The 23066-nt window shown below is 47.9% G+C and overlaps 2 protein-coding genes across 3 annotated transcripts; one reads left to right on the top strand and one right to left on the bottom strand.

Annotated features, from left to right (window-relative positions):
- Positions 1 to 430: 430 nt before the first annotated feature.
- elp3 (elongator acetyltransferase complex subunit 3) lies at positions 431 to 11757 on the top strand. 2 transcript variants are annotated; one of them, XM_037449192.2, is made up of 15 exons: positions 431 to 627; positions 822 to 921; positions 1262 to 1400; positions 1604 to 1674; positions 2578 to 2641; positions 2756 to 2824; positions 4496 to 4650; positions 7544 to 7705; positions 7780 to 7906; positions 9553 to 9746; positions 9836 to 9926; positions 10426 to 10491; positions 10569 to 10796; positions 10883 to 10964; positions 11097 to 11757. In XM_037449192.2, exons 1-15 carry the CDS (start codon positions 606 to 608, stop codon positions 11186 to 11188), a joined length of 1662 nt encoding a protein of 553 aa, XP_037305089.1. In that variant the 5' UTR covers positions 431 to 605; the 3' UTR covers positions 11189 to 11757. The 2 variants fall into 2 exon arrangements, with proteins under 2 accessions (XP_037305089.1, XP_037305090.1); XM_037449193.2 differs by lacking the exon at positions 822 to 921.
- Positions 11758 to 12147: 390 nt separating this feature from the next.
- si:ch211-63o20.7 (Serine/threonine-protein kinase pdik1l-B-like) lies at positions 12148 to 20305 on the bottom strand. The gene is made up of 4 exons (XM_037449198.2): positions 19995 to 20305; positions 18830 to 19543; positions 17433 to 17658; positions 12148 to 14837 (listed from the first exon to the last, which is right to left on the bottom strand). Exons 2-4 carry the CDS (start codon positions 19526 to 19528, stop codon positions 14602 to 14604), a joined length of 1161 nt encoding a protein of 386 aa, XP_037305095.2. The 5' UTR covers positions 19529 to 19543; positions 19995 to 20305; the 3' UTR covers positions 12148 to 14601.
- Positions 20306 to 23066: the final 2761 nt, after the last annotated feature.

The following is a 23066-nucleotide window of genomic DNA, read 5'->3' as shown; positions in this document are numbered from 1 at the left end:
CTAAAGCGCCTGAGAAACAGCGTCATCGCGCGAGATACGAATATCTATAAATAAAGCGCCCTAAGCCCCGCGCGGCTTGTGGACACGAAGACACCGCGTGGACGCGCGCCGTCGTTCCGCAGGAGAGGGTCACGCGCCCCGAAGACCCCCCGCGGGCTGCTACCGAACAGCGCTCCGTCCCTCGGATCCTCCACCTGTTGCGTGTCCCGGGACTCGCTGCGGAGACCGCGGGTCGTGAGGGGATTTACTGCGAGAGGGACTTCAGCGCCACGGTGCGGATCCACGTGCACTACAGGTCCGCGCTTCTCTTCCGGTTACACACGTCCAAAACCTGTGTAGGCACAAGGATGTGCATGTCCCCAGTCCCCACGAAGCAAGCCGACACCACTCCGCTCACAACCTACAGAGGAAACCAGTTCTCCGGGGTCCAAGTCCAGCTTCCAGCAGTTTACGACAGTGTCGACTCTCTTACGACTCGAGCCGTATTTCCACGCAACGTGGAGTTGTTTACTATTTCGGACAGTCCCCAGCGGTAGAAAAACAGCTGAAAACCTGCAAACTGGCATCTATTCGTTGGCTATTCGACTGAGCTCCTGAAGGAAGAGATGGGAAAGCCAAAGAAAAAGAGTGAGTGTGTTAGAATGCGTCAAAACGAGCGGAAACCGCTTTCTGCTAGCTTTAGCTTGTTGCTAGCGCTAACTGTGAAAACGCGAGGACAGCATCATAGCTTAAACTTTGGCTTTCATAAGCGAGTCGTGCATGTGTTGAAAGCGGGTGCCACCCGTAGCAGAAGACGAGCCTTTATGAAATGCCTCCCACAGGTGATGTGAGCCGAGCCGAGCTGATGATGATGACCATTGCTGATGTGATCCAGCAGCTGGTTGAAGCCCACGAAGAGGGCAAAGACATCAACCTCAACAAGTGCGTCCTCACGTGTTCACATCTCAGTCGACTCAGACTCAACTGCCATTACATTATTACAAAATCATTTATCGATTTACGTTTCACTGCGCAAGGATATGAACGAATGACAAACCAACACTAATGCTTGTTAGTCACGTGTCTGTTGAGAGCTGAAGCTGTGTGACATTTTCCTACAAAGGGTTGTTGTTGTTGATTCATTGATTGGAGGATTGTATCCATTGTACTGCAGTTGGCCTTCTACATGTTAACGTGGGGATCACGAGTGACTAATCAATGCTCTCCTGCTGCCTCACACACGAGGGCGTCATATTACATGTTATCATTATCTTTTCAACAGGGTGAAAACTAAGACTTCGGCAAAGTATGGACTGGAGGCCCAGCCTCGCCTGGTGGACATCATCGCTGCGGTTCCCCAGCACTACCGCCGCGCCCTGGTGCCCAAACTAAAGGCCAAACCCATCCGCACCGCCAGCGGGGTGAGTGACCTGGGGTCAGCGCCCTGTGAGGCCGAAGCTCAGTGCATTTAGCCAAAGAAATCAACTTATCGTGTATACATACAACAGGATTTCATAGATGTTTAGCTAGTCAGTTTGGGTGATGCTTCTTACCTGGTAAACGTGGAGGAATCAATGGGAACGTTTTCAGAATGACTATTTTCAAGTGAATATTTCCTGTCCAGATCGCGGTGGTGGCTGTGATGTGCAAACCGCACCGATGTCCACACATCAGCTTCACGGGCAACATATGTGTGTGAGTAACGTGTGTCGTCCTCAAGAACAGCTTCACCTTCTTCTCAGTAGGGCTGTCAATATTCCCTTAAAAATACACATATATTCAAACATATTCAAATTTCTGAGACCGCAGACCTTGGCCTCTCACCTGTCACTCGTTCTTTCGACTCTTCTTGTCCCAAATATCACTTCATTGAGTGATTGAAACAAACATTATTGACCTGAATTGATAAAGAACCGACATTGAGCGAGCTGTGCTGTGGTAAACATGGACTTTTCCTTGGCATGAAACGGCAAATAATCAAACCGGTGCATGAAGCTGTTGTAGCCTCTGGTCTATTTTATTCATGCAATATGACGTCAGTACAGCAGCGCGCCACCTGCAAAGCAGACAGTCACACCGCTGCTGCTGTGTTTCTTTTTTTACATTTGAATATTAATTTTCACATTTGAATATGTTTTTAACAACTATTCAAATATATATTCAAATCTAGAATATTTGTTGACAGCCCTACCACTTAGTGCAAGTTTCTTTTAAAGCCTGTCACTGTAGACCATGTTAATTTATATTTGAACAAGTTCAGATCCCCAAACTTAAGCAGCATGAGATGTGGCTAAAACCACAAATAGGAGTTCAAGTCATTTGTATAGTTTTGTTTTTCAAAACACATGTAAATTCTTTTGTTGGTCCATGAGGACAGTTCAACCCTAAATCCATATTCATGGCAGCAATAACGGCCCATTCACTAAAGACGAACCACAGATATATTGTGAGCACTTTTATGGAGGAACTATTTACTGATGATGTCAGGAAAGCGACATCTAATCAATGTGCACTGATGAATAGTGCCACAAACAAGAGGACTAATAGCATTGTTTGTCATTTTGGGGTGAACTCATCCTTCCATCTTTCCTGTGGCAGCTACTGTCCCGGTGGACCGGACTCTGACTTTGAGTACTCCACACAGTCTTACACGGGCTACGAGGTAAGCCTGCTGTACCTCTGGTGTCCTTTCGTTCACTCGGTCACATCAAAGTCTTTGTTTTGGATTGAAATTTGACTATTTCCACTTCCTAATTGATTTTTGTCTCGCTGATAGCCCACGTCCATGAGAGCGATCCGAGCGCGTTACGACCCCTACCTGCAAACCAGACACCGGGTGGAGCAGGTCAGTAACCCTTTAGAAACAACCATATATATCACATTTAGCTGCAGAACTTCTTTTATATAATCTAAAAACAAAACGAAAAGAATTCCCCAAATCAGCTTCTGTGACTGATTCAACTCATTTTATTTTGTATAGCCCAAAATCACAAAGAACATATTAGCCTCAGAGGGCTTTACAGTCTGTACACATGAAACATCCTCTGTCCTAAAACCCTCACATCGGCACAGGAAAAACTCCCCAAAAAACCCTTCAATGGGGAAAAAAGGGAAGAAACCTTAGTGAGAACATCAGAGGAGGATCCTTCTATCAGGATGGACGGACTGCAATGGATGTCATGTGTACAGAATCAACAATGTAAGAGATGTACAATATATTCAAATCCTACAACAGAGACGATACAAGTAATGAGAGTAGTAAGACAAGTGTACAGGACCACCACAGGGACAACCTCCATCAGGTAGAACCTCCATCAGGTAGAACCTCCATCAGGTAGAACCTCCATCAGGTAGAACCACCATCCACGGAAGCCCATGGTCAGGGAAAGCACAAAGACTTTAGGAAACGGTCATGTTAGCTTATGATGACAGTAATATGAATTATATTTAAAATAATGATGATGATGATGATGGCAGCAGCAGGAGTCAGGACCAGGGTCCAGACGGAACTATGTTCTAAGGACACCTGCTAGGGGATAAAACACAAAAAACTCCCAGAACGAAGTTGAATTAGTGATGTGCCTTAATAACACATGGATTATTGTGGAAGGAGAGAGCGTGAGGGAGGGGCTCCTCCTGCAGTGTAAGCCTATAGCAGCTAAGGGTTGGTCCAGACTAACCTTTAAGATAAGACGGTGCCTCACCAGCAAGTGCCTTGTAGGTGAGGAGAAGTACCTTAAATTCTATTCTTGATTTAACAGGAAGCCAGTGCAGAGAAGTTAATACAGGAGTTATATGATCCCATTTCTTACTTCTTGTTAATACACATGCTGCAGCATTCTGAATCAGCTGGAGAGGTTTAAGCGATTTACAAGAGCAGCCTGATAACAAAGAATTACAGTAATCCAGTCTAGAAGTAACAAATGCATGAACTAGTTTTTCTGCATCACTTTGAGACAGGAAGTTCCTGATTTTCGATATATTACGTAGATGAAAAAAGGCAGTCCTTGAAGTCTTCTTTATATGAGAGTTGAAGGACATATCCTGGTCGAAGAGAACTCCAAGATTTCTGACGGTGCTGTTGGATACCAGAGCAATTCCATCCATAGAGACTGTATCACGTGACAGCTGACTTCGAAGGCGCTCTGGGCCTATCATGATAACTTCCGTTTGGGACTGATGGTCCCTGCTTGTATACATTTAGAAATCATAAGCCTCTTGTTGATGGTAGAAAGTGTCATGGCTTCCCCAATGACTCAATTTGCCATTTTTATAAATGTACGGCCACATCCGTGCAACCAGTGACTGAGTGACTGTCCCACAGTCCTCGTGTTTCCATTGACGTGTGAAACGTGGAAGTCAGCTTCATGTGCACTCAGTGTTTCAAGTATCTATCTCGCAACATACTAGGCCTGTTGCTAATAACTATTGTTGTAGAGCACATTTTCTTACTCTACTGCCCTCCCAATCTGTCTCAATATCGTGTGTGTGTGTGTGTGTGTGTGTGTGCGCGCAGCTGAAGCAGCTGGGTCACAGCGTGGACAAGGTGGAGTTCATCGTGATGGGTGGGACCTTCATGGCTCTGCCTGAGGAGTACAGAGACTACTTCATCAGGAACCTGCACGACGCCCTGTCAGGACACACCTCCAACAATGTGGCCGAGGCCGTCAGGTACCACCCCCCCCCCCCCTTGATCTATGCACGAGACGCAGACAATATTATGATTCGGTTCTTGAGCAACATTGCTCTTTTTTTTGTGATCTCACTGGGGAGAAGCACGTCTCCACCTGAGGGCGCTGCTGCTCCATTTGTGCACTTTCCCCGCAGTCAGTCATTAGGCTGGAGGTGACGTCATCCGGTCTTACTGAAATAAACTTTAAGGTTGCGTATATATATATATATATTAGGGGTGTCAAATGATTAAAAATTTTAATCAAATTAATCAGAATTTTCAGTGGATTAATCATGATTAATCACACCTGAATCCTAACCATTTTTTCTTTCTGAAATGCATACTAAAGATAAATAACAGGACACAGATACATAATTATCATTATTATTATCATAATTATTATTTTTTACATAAATATATGTTATTGATATTTGATTTTTTAATTCATTCCAGAAAATAATCAAATCAATGTTATTTGATAAGTTACAGACTGATTTCCCTGCATGGCTCTAGAAGGGTCTCGAGCCTCTGCAGTTTATCCCACTCTGCTGCGAGTTTGTGCTCCTGCGATGACCAGACATGACCAGACATGTCAACCCTCCCGATGTTTCAAAGCCCCCCCCGAAAATCTCCCGGACCGACCTTTCTCCCGATTTCCACCCGAACAACAATATTGCTGCACCACCCGTCACTGGGCGCGCCGTTTCAGACCGAACAATAATAAAGGTTACACCTTGAAGTCGAGCGCGGCGATTAGAACGACTGGCGCTGCAAAGAAATCCGCTACCACCCCCATTTCAGTGTGAAATATTCCCATACCTGGGAGGATTTAGATCGCATTGGTTTCTCTTCCTCCGCATGTTTCAGAACAGCGCTGCTCTTGCTCTGCTGGGCGGAGCTTTTCTTCTTCTCTGTTCTGCTGCGCGAGAACGGGGGGGGGGGGGGGGGGGGGGGAGGGGGGGGGGGGGGGAGCGGGTCTCTGGCGCAAACAACTTGCTGAACCTGACGGCCTGACATATGCCTGCAGGTGGCAGTAATGTGTTGTATAGGATGAAGTGCATTCCCTAGAAGAAGAGGTTCTTTCCGGACCTGAATAATTTGTCACACTGCGCATGCGTGAAATGCGTCAAAAAAATTGACGTAATTAACAACAAACAGCTAATTAACGCCGTTAACGCGCTATTTTTGACAGCCCTAATATATATATATATATATATATATATATATATATATATATATATATATATGTATATATATATATAATTTCTAGATAATATATAATCCATAATTCCACTTTGTCGTTGCGAAAGATGAGTTGAGTTCTTTAAAGATAAAAAACAGAGGGTATAAGTAGGCACTACATCCCTTTCCTCCTGGCTGATCCCAGTGTTTTTGTAGCAGACGTCTCCACACATGAAGGCCACTGTCATCGAGGCGTCTCCACCCCAATCGATCCCTGAGTTCACCCCATATGGACCACTAGCAGCTGCTTTTACACAGGAGTTTGAGAAGCTTTGTAGAAATAGACTTTTGTCAAATAGACGTTGCACAGACTAAGGGTAAGGGGGGGGGGGGGGGGGGGGGCGTGTGTGTGTGTGAGCCTTTTTTTGTCTCCGGTCCCAACAGCGGGGTACCACAAGACAATATACTTTTTATTGATTGATCCAACCCAATCTGATGAACCTCCACGGAGCACAGACCGGTCTAATTGGTGTAAATCTGCCAGCAGACTGTAAAAGATGAACATTTATTGCCCGCAGACACAGATTCAGGAGGCACGAGGGGGGCTAATGGTCATTGGATCAGCTGAAGTGGAGAAAATGGCTGGGACGAGATGCTTCTGCCTTTTTGGGGGGGGGGGGTTTATCAGTGACTCAGATGAGATCGGAAGTAGCAGCGGAGTCGTGATGAAGCTCAAAATAATCTGGCTGCTACGATCAAACAGTGAGCACGTTATTTGAAATATGGAATTAGGAAGTGAGATAAAAGAAGTACAGAAAGATTTTAAAAAGATAGACGTCGTATTTCAGTCAGATAAATATACAGATACTATGGTGTGAAATGAATTGGTGCTCTCATCCATGACGTCCATATGTGTTTCATTTTAGTCTTTAAACAAAACAAGGATGAACGCGATTGAGACCGTTTTCATGAGAAATCCTTTGATGGTGTTTAATTAATGCTTCAGCTCGGCCCCCTGAGGTCCAGTACAAAGCTACTCGTTTTCCATCTAAATGACACCAAAATGGATCATTATTTTAAATGGCCAAATGACCCTGGATTTCTAACAGAAGGCAGCGATGTGTGACGTGCTGAATGCAACAGATCGATGCTTAAATTCCTCGTTCATCACGGGGACCTTTGAATTCTTATTGATAATAATAACCCTCCATGTGCTGAGGTCCACTGGCCTCAACAACCAGGAGGAGAGCCGTGAAATAACACTAACAAAAGACATTCAAAGAACCTCAATAAAATCTTAAACCGTATATCCATCATGTTGGTTATTACAGCATCATTTTTCCAGCTTGTTTTTATTTATGTAGCTGGTCCCATTATTTCTCTAAGGCATCTTTAGATTTAACCATGTTGGTTTACAGCCATAGTGACACTCTCTGATTTATATTGTATTTAACTTGATTGTGACACAGAGTAAACACTCATTAATGCCTTGATTCACATTTGCATTGCAGACATCATTGCGTCCTCTGCTTCCTTTGGTGCGTCTCACTGTGTCCATAATGTCTGCATAATGAGCCATGCAAACTCCCAGCTTGTAAATGGATGTTGCTTAATGATCCCGGCATAAAGGAACCAAGTCCAACGTTCTCAGTACGACCAGTCAAATAAGAATATACAAAGACGTGATCCTGGCATGTGGCCCCCCCGCAGGTACTCTGAGCGCAGCACCACCAAGTGTGTGGGCATCACCATCGAGACGCGGCCCGACTACTGCCTGAAGAGACACCTGAGCGACATGCTGCGCTACGGCTGCACCCGCCTGGAGATCGGGGTCCAGAGCGTGTACGAGGACGTGGCGCGGGACACCAACAGGTCAGTGCGTCCGTGGGCGCCGCGCCTCCTCCTGCCACCTGGCGGCGCCGTAACGCCGCCTGCTTTTCTTGCAGGGGCCACACGGTGCGAGCCGTGTGCGAGTCGTTCCACCTGTCCAAGGACGCCGGCTTCAAGGTGGTGGCCCACATGATGCCGGACCTGCCCAACGTGGGCATGGAGAGGGACGTGGAGCAGTTCATTGTGAGCTTTCCTAACTTCTTATTCCACCAGCCTTGGGGGGGGGGGGGTTGGTGCGCTGACCAGCATCCTGCAGGGATTTGGTTGGGTCGGTTGAAGGAGGCCAGACAAGGGAAGCATAGCATCCTTTGCGGGGCACCAGCGTGCGTCATCTCTTGTAATTTCACAGCGGCTAGGCGTCTTCACAGCGTCAGGCGTCCCAGGAGGCCCACCAGACGCCGCTGATTGGAAACACGCCGCTGATGTGACTGTAGGATGTAAATGAAGACTCGCTTTGTGTCTTTGTTCGTGATTAGACGAGTTCCTCTAATTGGTGCAGCCTGTCACTCATTGTCTCTGTTTGAGTTCAGCTCCTGCTCTGTGATTAACATGTGTTCAAACATATGAAAGACTGATGAGAAGGTCTATAATACAACGTTAGCTTAGCACAACAACCTGAAGCATTGAGGCAGAATACAGAAAGAAAGTGTCCTTTATTGGTCCTCTTGGGGAAATGATTCTCTGTGCAGTCAGAAGAAGCAGAATGATCGTCTTTCTTCTTCTGATCTTACAAACTAGAACTTCTGGTGGGATTTGAATGCATCCAGTGAGCAGCGTGTTGGATTTAGTGTTGAGGTCGTAGGTCAAACGGGCGCCAAAGTGTACCAAAAGAATCTTAAACTTCTTAACTTGTGTTTATCGAGGGACTAAATCATTTTTTTGTTTTTCACACAAGGCGAGTTGGCCCCTGGTGGACAGTAGAGGATTAGAGCCACCCAAATCCTGCTCACTAATTCAGTCGAATGGATGAAAGAATTGTTCTCTAATCTCCAGAGCGGCACTAGTTGTAGGTTTCACTGCACACTCAGACTCTAGATGCCCCACAACCGGATCGGGAAGGGAAATCTAATACAATGAATGAATGAAAGATCCAGCTCCGCTTCGGCTTGCTTACATCCAATTTAAAGAGAAAGGAAGTGAATGCTCTAAATGTGACGCAAATAGCAGCTGAGGTTTCAGCGGAGGGATGTTTACTTCTTTAAAACCATGAAGAATCGGTAATAATTTGTCCTTCAGTGCTGCTTGCCAGGGTTTCACATTGTGTTTGTGTTAATCCCATTGGTCCCATTGGTTGTGTGTTGTGATCTCACATCCAACAGTTTCCTTCTGTCGGCCTGTTTTAGGAGCTGCAGCACCAGGAGAGCTTTGCATCCTGCTCGCGTCTATCATGGCTGCCCTGATAATGAAATTCCATTAGAACTTCCTCACTTATCTCGCGTGTACAGATGCTCCCTGTCCGGGGGGAGGCGTCCCTTAACAGCACCTCGGATATGTGATCCAACAAAAAGGAGCAGGTGCAGAATCCAAAGATTGTCCCGTCTCCCTTTGTGGACGTAGAAGTTGCAGATTGTCTCCCCCCTTTAGGGTTGAGTGCATGTGCGACGTGGTACCGTGTGAGTATGAGCTGTGACGGGGGGGAGGGGGGACAGATCGTGAGATACCGATAATGCAGCCCATTTTGGAGAATGCTCCTCAATTCCAGATCTTCACGGTTCTGATCACGATAGCGGAGGATGTCGGGAAATCCCACTGATTGGCCGTCCCAGCAGACGGACTAACGCGGCGCTGCTGTGTGGCTGATGGATTCATTACTACTGGTGTGCGTGCAGGAGTTCTTTGAGAACCCGGCGTTCCGGCCCGACGGCCTGAAGCTGTACCCGACGCTGGTGATCCGAGGGACGGGCCTGTACGAGCTGTGGAAGACGGGCCGCTACAAGAGCTACACGCCCAGTGCCCTGGTGGACCTGGTGGCCCGCGTCCTGGCGCTGGTGCCTCCTTGGACACGAGTCTACCGGGTGCAGAGGTGAGACAAGGGAGCGGCCTGAGGGGGGGCGGGGGGACGGGGGGACGGGGGTCCTCTGCAGTGCTTCAGGTCTCTGTGTGCTTTCACAGGGACATCCCCATGCCGCTGGTGAGCTCCGGAGTGGAGCACGGCAACCTGAGAGAGTTGGCCCTGGCCCGGATGAAAGACATGGGTACCGAGGTGAGACTGTGCATCAAGGAAGCCTCGTCTCCATGTAGTGAGCCGTAGGGGTGGAGGGATGCACTCGACCAACCAGCACAGCGCGCAGAAGCCCCGCCCATCTCAAAAGGAAACACCCAATGGGGTTAAGCGCTGTTAGGAACAAGCAGGGCGCTCATTGGCCGGCGCCTGACACGAGACCCCCCTGAATACCAGCTTTAAAATCCCCTGAATAGTGTCACAATGTTAAAATAAAAGGTGCCTTTCAGTTATTTAGCGCATTGTCGCACACAAAGCGGTTTAATTCAAGCAAAGTGAATCAAAGGAGGAGGAACGTCTCTTCTTCTCCAGCAGCCTCACCAGTGGGCATCCAATCAAAGGGCGGCCCGTGCTGAGCTCATTGGGTGCCTGCTAGCCTCCGTCTGTGCAAATTTACTTCAAATGTTGAAGTTGGGAGCGTCCCTACAGAAACAGGACGATACCTGGAAGATGAGTTTTGTTGGAACGTTTCTGTGTGCAGTGTCGAGACGTGAGGACACGAGAGGTGGGCATTCAGGAGATCCACCACAAAGTCCGCCCCTATCAGGTAACTCGGAGTCCCGTTGTTCACACCAGAAGACGTCTGGTCCCCCGTCCCCTAACCAGCCGAGGGTTTGCGTCCAGGTGGAGCTGGTGCGGAGGGACTACGTGGCCAACGGCGGCTGGGAGACCTTCCTGTCCTACGAGGACCCGGAGCAGGACATCCTGATCGGCCTGCTGCGCCTGCGCCGCTGCTCCCCGCAGTCCTTCCGCGCCGAGCTCAAAGGAGGCGCGTCCATCGTCCGCGAGCTGCACGTGTACGGCAGCGTCGTCCCCGTCAGCAGCCGGGACCCCAGCAAGTTCCAGCACCAGGTACGAGTCCAAGCCGCTTCTGCCCCGGTACACTGAGAACCCACAGAGCGCCCAGGAGGCCCCTCACATGCTCCTTTCTGTCTCAGGGTTTCGGCATGATGCTGATGGAGGAGGCGGAGCGGATTGCCAGAGAGGAACACGGCTCCAGCAGGTTAGCAGTTATCTCGGGTAAGAACTCCCCTCGGACAGGCCTCGCCACAGTGTGTGTGTGTGTGTGTCCTGCTGAAGCTTCCACAGGGATCAATACATACACACGGTCTCCCCTGGTGGCTGCTTCACCTCTTGTGGTGTGTTTTGCAGGCGTGGGAACCAGGAACTATTACAGGAAGATGGGCTACGAGTTGGAGGGGCCGTACATGCTGAAGGAGCTCTACGGGCCTGGGACGCTCTGAGCCGGGACAGCGTCTTGACGTGGGACAGTGGAGACGGACGTGCACGGCTGCCCTGGGGTTCAGTGGAGGTGGTTTTGTGGGTTTTACGATCTGCTGCAGCTCCTGTGCTTCATGCAGAGAAGGAGAGAAGATCCACGCGCCATGCAAACCTTCACTGCAGTGCAGCTTGGACTCTTAAGCTGCCTCCTCGACAAGAAAGCCAATTGTACAGGAAGGTTCCGTGTGTTTGGGTCCCGTAAAAAGCTTAGCATAGATACGCAGCCTGTTTAGCATCACGGTTTGACTTAATCATGTTTTGTGCTGCGATTGAACAGAAAAGGGCTGCAGGAGGATGAATTCCTAGCAGGACGTGCCACCGCTGGGCAGACGCTGTGTGGACGCACCGTCTTTCTTTTTTTTTACAGGAAATTGAATATTGCCGTGACGTGGATTGCTGCTCAAAGCGGCGACAGTTAATCCTATTCGTTGTGATTCTGCCTCTTGTTCTTGGCTCTGTGTATTCTGGTATAATCCAGATCACTGGATTGTTTTTATTGTTTTTGCCCAAGGAATAAAGTATATTTCAGTTCCTGGCTGCACTGCTCTTTAAGGGCTCACAGAGGCTCCTTTAAATGTCTCTGTGTCAAAGGTCGCAGCAGGAGACCCCTGATGAGTGTTTTACTGGCTCATTTGACGCAGCCATCGGTTACCGTCTACTGAACATTAAGTGTGAACGCGCCGTTACTGGAAACCCCCCCTCAAATCCCCCCCTCCCCGTGTCTTGACTGCGTTGCAGTCCTGACGCAGTCTCTCTCTCTATTGTGAAAGGACCCCCCCTCCCCCGAGCTGATTTGTGCTGTAGAGGAGGAAGAGTTTGGTCTAAAGAGGAGTACAAACATACATCCAAGTACATACATCACACATTCAGTTGTATCATTTTAGTCATAAAATAAAGTTTTTATTGTCTGTAAATGTAGCATTTGAAATGGATTTAGCTATTTAATTACACTAAACTATTGACTGGTTTGCAAAACAACTGTCATGGTCTCCAGAGGATCATCCTCACACTGCTCTAGCAGCAAGAAAAGCCACACAACGGATGGGCTACACTCTTCAGGCGAGGGGGGGTCTGCTTGTGACTGCAGTTGTCCACCTACAATCCGTAGTGATTAATACATTTCCCACCATACGGCATTGAGTTCTGGGTGAGGACGTGGACACATGGAGTCCAAGTCCCCAGGTGTCTCCATCGAGCACACGCTGAACTGGAAGGCCAACATCAAGGCTCTGATGGATGTTGGAGATGTTGGGCCAGTGCTCTGTAAGTCCTCATCGACACCAACAGACTGAAGAAGGCCGGCTCCATCGTTGGTGGTGGAGAGGACACTGAAAAAAATCTTGTCCATATTGTCCCTTAATCACATAATGTACTTTACTGTGAATATTTCATTTTCTTTACTCTGCTATTGCACAGATTTCCCCTTGGGGATTAATAAAGTATCTTTCTAAAGGTTGAATCAATTCCTCATGGGGGGGGGGGGGGGTCAAAGGCCATCTGACTGCTCAATAGCTGGCCTCAGAGCCGTAAACGTCTTATCAAAGGATGGCAGAGGGGGGCTTTATGCTAATGATGCATTCATTACGTTTCTATTAGGAAGCTCCTCACTCCAGCAAGATGGCAAAGAGTTCACATAATATATTATTACTCATCATATAAAAGTTACAAGTTCAGGTCCATTCAACTTAAAAAGTGCTTCTGAACAACAACGTCACTAGTAATACGTTATGTTACATTCTTATTTCAAAATGGATTAAATTCATTATTTTTCTCAACATTCTACACACAACAACCCATAATGACAAAGTGAAAACTTTTTTTTGCAAATCTGTTAAAAATAAAGAACGAAAACATAAAATGTACATAAGTATTCACATCCTTTGCTCAATACTTCGTTGGAGCACCTTTGGCAGCAATTACAGCCTCAAGTCTTCTTGGGTAGGATTCCACAAGCGTGGCGCTCCTATTTGTGTGCAGTTCCATTCTTCTTTGCAGAACCTTTCAAGTTGCATCAGGTTGGATGGGGAGCGTCGGTGCACAGCCATTTTCAGATCTCTCCAGAGATGTTCAATGAGGTTCAAGTCAGGGCTCGGGCTGGGCCACTCGAGGACATTCACAGAGTTGTCTTTGTTACCTTGGCGGTGTGCTTCGGGGTCGTTGTCGTGTTGGAAGATGAACCGTCGCCCCAGTCTGAGGTCCAGAGCGCTTTGGAGCATGTTTTCATCGAGGATGTCTCTGTACACTGCTGCATTCATCTTTCCCTCCATCCTGACTAGTCTCCCAGTTCCTCCCGCTGAAAAACATGCCACCACCATGCTTCACTGTAGGGACGGTATTGGCCAGGTGATGAGCAGGGCCTGGTTTCCTCCACACATGACGAACACATGACACAGTGAGAAGAGTTCAATCTTTGTTTCATCAGACCAGAGAATTTTGTTTCTCATGGTCTGAGAGTCCTTCAGGTGCTTTTTTGCAAACTCCTGACTAAGGCCCTTCTCCCCCCATCGCTCAGTCTGGCTGGGCGGCCAACTCTAAAAGGAGTCCTGGTGGTTCCAAACTTCCTCCATTTGGGGATGATGGAGGCCACTGTGCTCTTTGGGACTTTCAATGCTGCAGAAATCTTTCTGTACCCGTCGCCAGAGCTGTGCCTCGATACAATTCTGTCTCGGAGGTCTACAGATTATTCCTTGGACTTCATGGCTTGGTTTGTGCTCTGACATGCACTGTCAACTGTGATACCTTATATAGACAGGTGTGTGCCTTTCTCAATCATGTCCACTCAACTGAACAGCTTTCACTTTTTGTGGTTGTGTGTAGAATGTTGAGGAAAATAATTAATTTAATCCATTTTGGAACAAGGCTGTAACATAAGAAAATGTGGAAAAAGTGAAGAATACTTTCCGGATGCACTGTGTGATGACTGGTGACCAGTAAGAAGATGACTGGTGACCAGTAAGACACACGGCGCTGGGTCTCATAAGCAGCCTGATGTCTTTCATACCCTTTTGGGACCGAAGCAGAATCCAAACAAAGCACTGAAACATTTTGTATGGAGCTTAAGTGACTCTTTGTTCTGTGTGTTGATTCAAATCCATCACACATCATTTACTTACACACTTTATTTGGAGGAAAACAACAACCATCAGCTGGGGGGGACAAAAAATACTTTTACACTGCAATTTGTTTGCATCTTTATATACATCTTGGAGACCCTTTCTACATGTGTGATGGTAAGATTCCAATCACGAACCAATGAGTAAATCTAATAGAAAAGAAGCTGCTGTAACAGAGAGAGCAGCAGTAACGCTTCACTGCACAGCCCCCCCCCCCCAACCCACCGGGTCCCCACCGGTCAGCATTCAGCCACGGGGGTCTCCTAAGCGTCCTCTCTGAGAGCGGCGCTCACTCGGGCCTGCAGCTGGTGGGCCGGGGGCCGGGCGTCCGGGTCCCAGGCCAGCATGTCCAGAAGCAGGCAGCTCACGGCGGGACCGGGAGGGGGGGGCAGCTGAGGCGCTCTCCTGAATTTCATGGGGATGCACAGCTGGAGGTCAGCGTTCTCCCACAGCGCCTCCCCCAGCGGCATCAACCAGCGGCCCCGGCACACGTAGGCCCCTACAGAGGGAACAGGAGGGGAGACGGCATTAAGGGGCGGGGCCCCACAGCGGCAGAGAGCGGGGTGGGGGGGGGTTGACCTGGAACTGTCAAAGATCATCTACAAGTATGGCGGCGTGACGGCGTGCTCCTTTAAAATGGAGATTAAACCCTCGAGAGTCACGACAATTTGGGATGTGTAGACAAGAACAAAACAAACCCTTGATTGATTCTCTCCGCCTCCCGGAGGAACCGTCCAATCACCATCAGCTCTGTGACCGGGGCGGGGCTGAAGCACCAAACTCACTCAACTCAGTAAAGACCAGAAATGGTGTGTTTTTGTTGCTAATGAGCTTTTCGGGGAGCAGCTTCAGTAACTGGAGCAGACGACGGCCGGTTCCCCAGCGCAGCGCCAGGTTTCGTTGCGGGTTACATGGCGAGATGCAGAGGCTCCGCCCACATATCCCGATGGCTGGGTGTTGTGAGGGGGGTGTGCGCTGTGACTTGAGCCAAGAAAGTTAAGAGGGGAAAGCGTGTCCCTGTTGTCATGGATACTAGGAACCATTCTTGCTAAGCTTCACGCTGATCACATCATGTCTGGAAGGCTCTATAGCTGCTTCATGGTCCCAGAAGGACGAGCTGGACACAACACACGGACCCACACGTCCCAGGATGCTGCTCGGCAGTGGAGGGAGGGGGGAGACGGACAGTTGTACATCATGACTCTAATGCCACAGTATATATATATATATATATATATATAATATCAAATAAAGTTAAAAATATATAGTACTTATAGTTCAGTGTTTTCTACACTAGATGATGAATGGAAAAGAATCATTCCTGCTCACCTCTTCCAAATGGAAGACGATTGTCCTTGATAATTCTTCATGTCAATGTCTCCTGGTTACACTTGGATGCGCGACTACTCACACGGCAGGTGATAAACGCCTCTCCTAATGACCTCTGACCTACGCACTTGAGGCAAAGTCAAGGTTTGTTTCTGATGAAACCTACATGGTCCACACATCAAGGCCTACATGTCCCACACATCGAGGCCTACATGTCCCACACAGTGAGGCCTACATGTCCCACGCCTACATGTCCCACGCCTACATGTCCCACACAGTGAGGCCTACATGTCCCACGCCTACATGTCCCACACAGTGAGGCCTACATGTCCCACGCCTACATGTCCCACGCCTACATGTCCCACACAGTGAGGCCTACATGTCCCACACAGTGAGGCCTACATGTCCCACACAGTGAGTGCTACATGTCCCCCACAGTGAGGCCTACATGTCCCCCACAGTGAGGCCTACATGTCCCCCACAGTGAGTGCTACATGGTCCAGCCTGGTAAGGGCCAGCAGGGACGGAGCAGAAAGCTAACAAGTGGCCGCGGCATTCAAGGAGCAACACAAGGGGATGCGCCTGGCTCCTCCACCCCCCCCTCGTCATATAATCGCGTGGGCCGTGAGAGAAGATAAAGTCAAATAATGGACCATTTGATCTGTCTGAAGGGCCTCCAGCTGCCTCCCCCCCATTTTCACACTGACAAAGAGGATTGTGATCGGCCCGCTAAATTCTATTGTTTTTGACAACTGACTGAACCCCTTCGCGCCCTCCAACAGGTCGGCTTCATTCCGCCTAATGGACAGTCGGAGTCTCACGGAGCTTCTCAGCCACTAAACTTGGGGATAATGGTTGCGATTGCCTGCTTATTTTTGAGAATAAAATGAGACATCTGTAAAACAGCCATTTCATTACTGTGTGACAGCGGAGCGCAGAGCACAACTGGGCCCCCCCGTCCGTTAAGACGCTTCCTCATCCTGCAGCCACATGGGTCCTGACACAAAAATAAGACATTAAAAGAAAGAGAGCGAGCCAGATTAAAATTTCACAGCTCCACTGGAATGCTGCCACGGCGCCTCGCTCATGTTGAAGCGGCTTTACGGGCCCGGTTCTCTTCATCAAACGGCCTTTGACAACGACGCGACAACCAAACGCACCGTGTCAGAATCAGCGGGGTCGTGTGGAGGGATCGTTTTTGAAGATTAAGAATGAATGAAACGGGTATCTCCAGACATCTCAGTTAAAAGGCTGAATGACACGCTGTCTGCTCCCATTATACGAAGGGGAGCTACTATAACCGGCATCAAGATGTACACAGCATAAATCATCCACCTGCGTGCCATTTGGATCAATGATCGTACCATCTGCGCTGGATGAATGCATGATGTATGCTATGTGACATTTTTAATATGTGCCAGCTAATTAAGTCAAAGTGGATTCGGGCGATGCTTCATCAGAGCACCACACGCTCCAGCTCCTCCACCTCGGACTGGTGTGACCTTTCAATGACGCACTATGACTTGATGACCCATGAGGTTAACCCTGTCTCCCCCCCCCCTAAAGTTATTTTTTCTTAATTGTATCTTCTATATAGCGTCAGATAACAGCAGGAGCTTTCATTAAACTCTTACTCTCACACCCCATGCACACAAACACACACGTCGGAAATGTGTCAGCGCCCCCGCCCACCCCCCCGAAGAGAGCTGTAAACCACTGTGATGTGTATGCAGATGTCCGTATGTGTTGAGGTCATCTCGCTCACCCAGCTGTTCCTGCGTGGCCCCCTCTTCCAGAAAGGTGATCCTCTCCAGCACGGCCCAGCACATCACCCCCAGGGAGAAGATGTCCGCCTGCGCCGTGTAGGCCAGGCCGCCCCACACCTCTGGAGCCATGAAGAAGTCAGAGCCACAGGTGGAGGAGAAGTGCTGCCCGGTGGGCTCGCCGCGCACGGGGCCCCCGCTCATCTTACTCAGACCGAAGTCCGCCACCTAGAGGTCAGACGGGCACATGAAATACTGAAACGCTATGTCCTATAATGTCGTGAGGGCGGATGCTTTATCTTCCGGATAAAAGCTATAAAGTTTCATAGAGGAAGGGCGAGTGTATGAACTTCATATTGCAAAACGCGTTTACTCAGAGCGACAGGTCCTTAAAGCTTGGAACAATCAAAATGCCGCCAATTCATTCCATTCGCGTCAATGATTTAACAAAAAGCGTTTGATTCCAGCTACAGACAACACATGGAAAATGTCAACTTGGGCTTGGGTAATATGGAAACGGATTTCTTTTGGTGACATTTGATGGACCGAAAATATTGGAGCACCACGTGGTCCCGTTTTGACGTGAGGGACGTAAGAAGCCTCTAGCAGCTCTTGTGCTGTTTACTTGTCATCAAGCTAGCGTTAGCTCGCTAATAACAGCAGTAAAGCAGTTAGCAAGACTTTTGATTTACTCGCCTTTTTTAGACCTTTCATTTTCAATCTGTCGTCTTGTATGTATTTTGTGCTTCGTCCCATGTTGGTTATTGTTGACAAATATGTATGTGTACTTTTTAATTCTGTCATGTACGGTAGTGTAGTGCACATTTACTGTGGTTTATACGGTAGTTGATCTTATGCCTGTAAAGAGAGATCCATTAAACTAAGAATCCTCTAATGCATTTATTTACTGATGCCATTTATAATTCATCTGATAGCACTTCGTTATTTTTAGCTCTATTTAGATGTGCTGTATACATTTTATTAACTTGCACTACATTGATGTAATAATTGAATGAATGAGCTTCAAGTGAACATGGGGTCGTGTCTCAGTGGAGTAGAAAACAAGTTCTGACATTGAAACAAATTTTCTGATTTGTATTTTTGTATATTTTGTATTGTATTTTTTATAAATTATTATGTTTAAGGAGCAATCTGTACTTTCTGAAGTATTTTTGCAGTTTTGTTTCAGAATAAAGGGTTGGAAATTACAGCTTTTTAATACGTTGTTTTTATCCAATTCATCAATTAATCAAAAAAATAATCAACCAATAAATCGATTATCAAAATAATCATTTGTTGCAGCCCGAGAATATTGTTTATAGTTCATTCCTGGAAGAAATATAAATGTTACCAAAGTTGTATAGGGACACGGCTAGCGCCACTGCATCGGTCCGCCTACCTTGACCACGGGGCCCCTCTGGGTCACACAGACCAGCACGTTGTCAGGCTTCAGGTCTCGGTGGGTGATGCCCAGGCCGTGCAGGAAGGCCACCGCACTGCAGAGCTGCCGCACCACGCTGCGGTTACGCTCGCCGTCCGGAGGCCTGGAGAGCAGGTACTGATTCAAGTCGCCCCCGTCGCAGTACTCCATCACCAGCCACAGGGCCAGGCAGCGCAGGGGGGGCGGCGGCTGCTGCTCTTCTTCCCTCGGGGCCGCCCTCTTCCTGGCTCTGCTCGGAGGCCGTTTTGGGGTCGTGGGATCGGACGCACTTGCTTCAGTCTGGTGTCGACTCGAGTTTGCCCCGTCCTGAAGTGTCGAGGCGGCGCTGGTGCTCCGTGGGGCGTCGGCGTCTCCGACCACACCGCCCTTCAGCACGCTCTCGACCAGACGTAGAGGCACGGCCCCTGGCCGTAGGGGCTTCAGGTTCCTGGGCCCGGTCTGCAGGAGGCAGCTGTGCAGGGCGATGACATTGACATGGTTCTTTGCGGTGGCTCTCATGGCCCACAGCTCTTGCAGGTAGAGCTCAATGCACTCGGGGCTGCTACAGGGCAGCCGCTTGATGGCCACCCTCTGTCCAGTTTTGGCCATGTGGCCCTCAAAGACCACGCCGTAGCTGCCGCGTCCCACCTCCCTCTCCAACGTGTACAGCTCCTCCATCGCTCACAGGGGACCCTGATGGGACCAAGAGACCGTTGAAAAAAGCTCCACATTAGTTAGCACAGTGAAAATGACATGTAGTTAGTATTATTAACGTATAAATCCCAAGTATGATTTACAGTTTCTCGATTGCTTACGCACGATTTTGATGGTTTTATTTTTTTAAACAGTACAATTAGCACACACCCAAAAAAATGAAACACTCTACACACCAATGAATCAAAACCATATTCTGTTACCACATGACACACACACACACACACACACACACACATGTTGCAAAAGGCCTAACTGTGTTTGTACCAATTACCTCAAACATTTTTATTTCTATTGCTCAGTGATTAGTGTGAGTCAAGTACATCGCCCACATTAGTATCACAATGTCTGCTCACACTGTGCAAAATACAGTGATTTGTAAAACACTGAGACAGTTAAACGCAGACATTTATCAAAATAAAACATTTACCTCACTGATGTAAAAACGTAGGTTTCTGCATCCAGTCCGTCAGCGTTCAGGCTGACGTCGACGAGACGACGTTAATATGCAGGTGTCTTACGTCACGTTTCCGCTGGCCTCGGGTACATAGGAGAAGATACGTGTAACATTGTTCCCTCAAGCTACACCAAGCTTACGTCGGGTAGACTCCCGTTACGTACCAACAAAGACGTCCGCCAGCCTTGCAAGGTATTCAACTAAGTTAGACTATTTATTGTAGTCAACAAAATGGCAGATCAACAACAACACTTCCACCCCTACATACAGAGACTTCCGCATTTCAGAACGTCCCGCTTTATGTTTACGTGCACTGTGATTGGCTACGGACTTTCCACCCCGTGTTGTGATTGGTCAGCGTCAGAGCTGTAGGCCGTGTCAAGAATTTAACCGTTTGAGACAACGCAGTGTAACGGCTCAAAAAAAAAAGTTGTCACGGAACTAGTAGCGGCGGTCGTGATTATTTAAGTTATAAAAAGAATAACGACAGTCAATGAAACCCGTTTGGAATGTGATTAGTCGACTTAAGCAAGTGCGCCTCATCATTGTATGTGTGATCTTAACGTAACATGTGATAAACCGAGATACGCGCCCCGTAGTTTTTGTATGTTTAATGATGTTTGATTATCGTGATTTAACATTTAACAAACTATTATTACAGGCACATTTAATGCACCATGCTCAGATGCTGAGGCTCAGTTCACTGCACATTAGAGGGGAAGAGGACACAAGTGCTGATCATGCCATGACAATTGTATAATCAAGGCATTTAGATTGACAAAGAGCCGGATGTGCAAAAACCAAACTTCCCTCGTTGCTGCAGTGCCCATTTAATGACAAAAGACCATCTGAACAAAACACACGCACACGTGCACACAATGAACTGGTGCTGCAGCGACTGTTTTTTGGTGGTGCAGCTGCACCCGTGTTGAAAGATAACAGCATCGGTGTGTGCGTGCGTGTGTGCGTGCGTGTGTGTTAGTTCTTCTGAGAGAATATAATAGAAAACATGGTGATTCATTGCACTGAAACGCACAGGAAGGAAAAAGAGTCTCTGAAGTGTGTGTGCGTGTGTGTGTGTGTGTGTGTGTGTGTGTGTGTGTGCTTATTATGTGATCCATAGCTTTTATCAGCAGTGCCAATCATGAATCCTCTTCATTACTCCAGGAAGATGGAGGCAGTCACACTCGACTTGTTTTTATCTTTAACCACATGGCCTCTATTCTATGATCATACCTCACTGGCTTTGGCAGATTTTTGGATGCAGACATTGGGAGTAATGCAGAGTGCACTAGCGCAGGAGAATGTATTAGGGAAATATTTAGTGGGACCCACTCAGAGGTGCGGGAGTTGATTTTCCCGAGAGATTCAATCAAGCATTAAAGGCATTCCCCTCCTTTTAAAAAAAGTCGAGTCTGATAGGAATTATAGTTCTAATCACCTCTGTTTCCAGACTATAATTGTGTTTCTATGGGGGCTTTGCTTGTTAATTAGGGAGTCCACCAACAGAGGGGCAACCGTAATTATTTCCTTGATTGAGGTCAGAACCCCTTGCTTTTAATCCCCCCCCCCCCTCACCCCCCACCCTGTGTAAAGAGTAAACATCTCTTCAGCACAGCGCACTTAATTTCACAGCAGTTGCTCTTGTTAAATGTCAGTAAGCAGCTGAGGCCGCGTGTCTCTTTGTGTGTCCTCACATCGCATTACTTTCTGTTAGAGAGAAGCCATGAGATCGATATGCACAAACACATGAGATACTACCCAGTGCTTACCGCTCTGGAACTCCTTTCGGGGGCTGACTCTGCATGTTTCAACGGGGTGGGGGTGTAATTCTTCCTCCGTGCGGGAGGAAGTCGGGGTCGGGCTTATGGAATGAAAATGCTTTTTTATTCCCTGAAGGAAAAAGTCATTGTCTCCCCTGCTCTTAATATCGGCCACTTGTGTCTTGACAAGGGGAAAGCCCCCCCCTCAATGATCCCCCAATAGCTGTCAATCTTGGCAGGAGGCCCAGGGAGCCGTTTAAATGAATCTCCTAGTTGTTAAGTCTCACTTAGCCTTTAGGCCTCCACAGAGAAGTACTGTATATGCAAATGTACGGCAATGCAAATTCAGGGGAAACACCGCGGAGCGGCTTCTGTCTGTTTATTGGAAATAGAGTTCATTATAGGGGACGTGTCCTGGGACATTTGGGCTGATTGTATAATAAGTCTAGCTTTTATGTCGGCCGCCACTCTCTGATTTGGAGAAAATAAAACACCTTCCAATGTTTTCCTGCAAACATTTCAGTCATCATTCTCTGTCTAATTATTTCGTTTGTTTTCATTGAGGGAAACCAATACATTTTCTTATTATGAAACCAATTCCACATTTCTACAGGAGGATATTTTCATTTCTAATCCTTGTGGAGAATTAAGGAATGATGAAAGCTTTGGTCTAAAACAACAAGGATTTTTTGTGCTGGTCCTTTTTTTACACTGGTAATGGATTGGGCTCTACATGCCAAAAATAAACATTGTTTAAAGATTATCTGTTGAATTAACATCATCCTTGAAAATGTATTTTACAAAGTGAAACTCTCACATGTCAATGTATTTATTGAAGAAAAGCCCATTTTTTCAGATGCATTACAAACATTGGGAGACAATACAGGATTCACTCACAGAAAAACATCCCTAACAAAAGTGCACCTAAAAGGTTTTAACGCGACGCGTTGCCAAGTGAAGCTCGACCTGCTAATCCGTGCCGTGGGGGGGGGGGGGGTCACCGGTGGGAGCGTGTGTGTGCACCCAGCAGCCGGCGCATTGCAGCGATATCAATGACAGACAGGCCCCTCCACGGCGGCGTGCTCCTCTCGGCTCCTTATCTCGGCCGCACCGAGGGCTTCGCCGACGTCCCCAACTCATCCATCACTATCAGGGTCACACGCCTCACGAGGGCCGACGCTCACCACCAGGGGGGGGGGCAATCGGAGGAAAAACCTCAACACCGTCGTATTTAACAGAAACCCCGTCATCGTGATTCCGAGTCCACTGGAGGATTGCACAT

This window comes from Pungitius pungitius, chromosome 20 (assembly GCF_949316345.1).
Source record: "Pungitius pungitius chromosome 20, fPunPun2.1, whole genome shotgun sequence".
Lineage (NCBI taxonomy): Eukaryota > Metazoa > Chordata > Actinopteri > Perciformes > Gasterosteidae > Pungitius > Pungitius pungitius.
The sequence above is the reverse complement of the archived record's forward strand: the minus strand, read 5'-3'. Positions and strand labels throughout refer to the sequence as shown.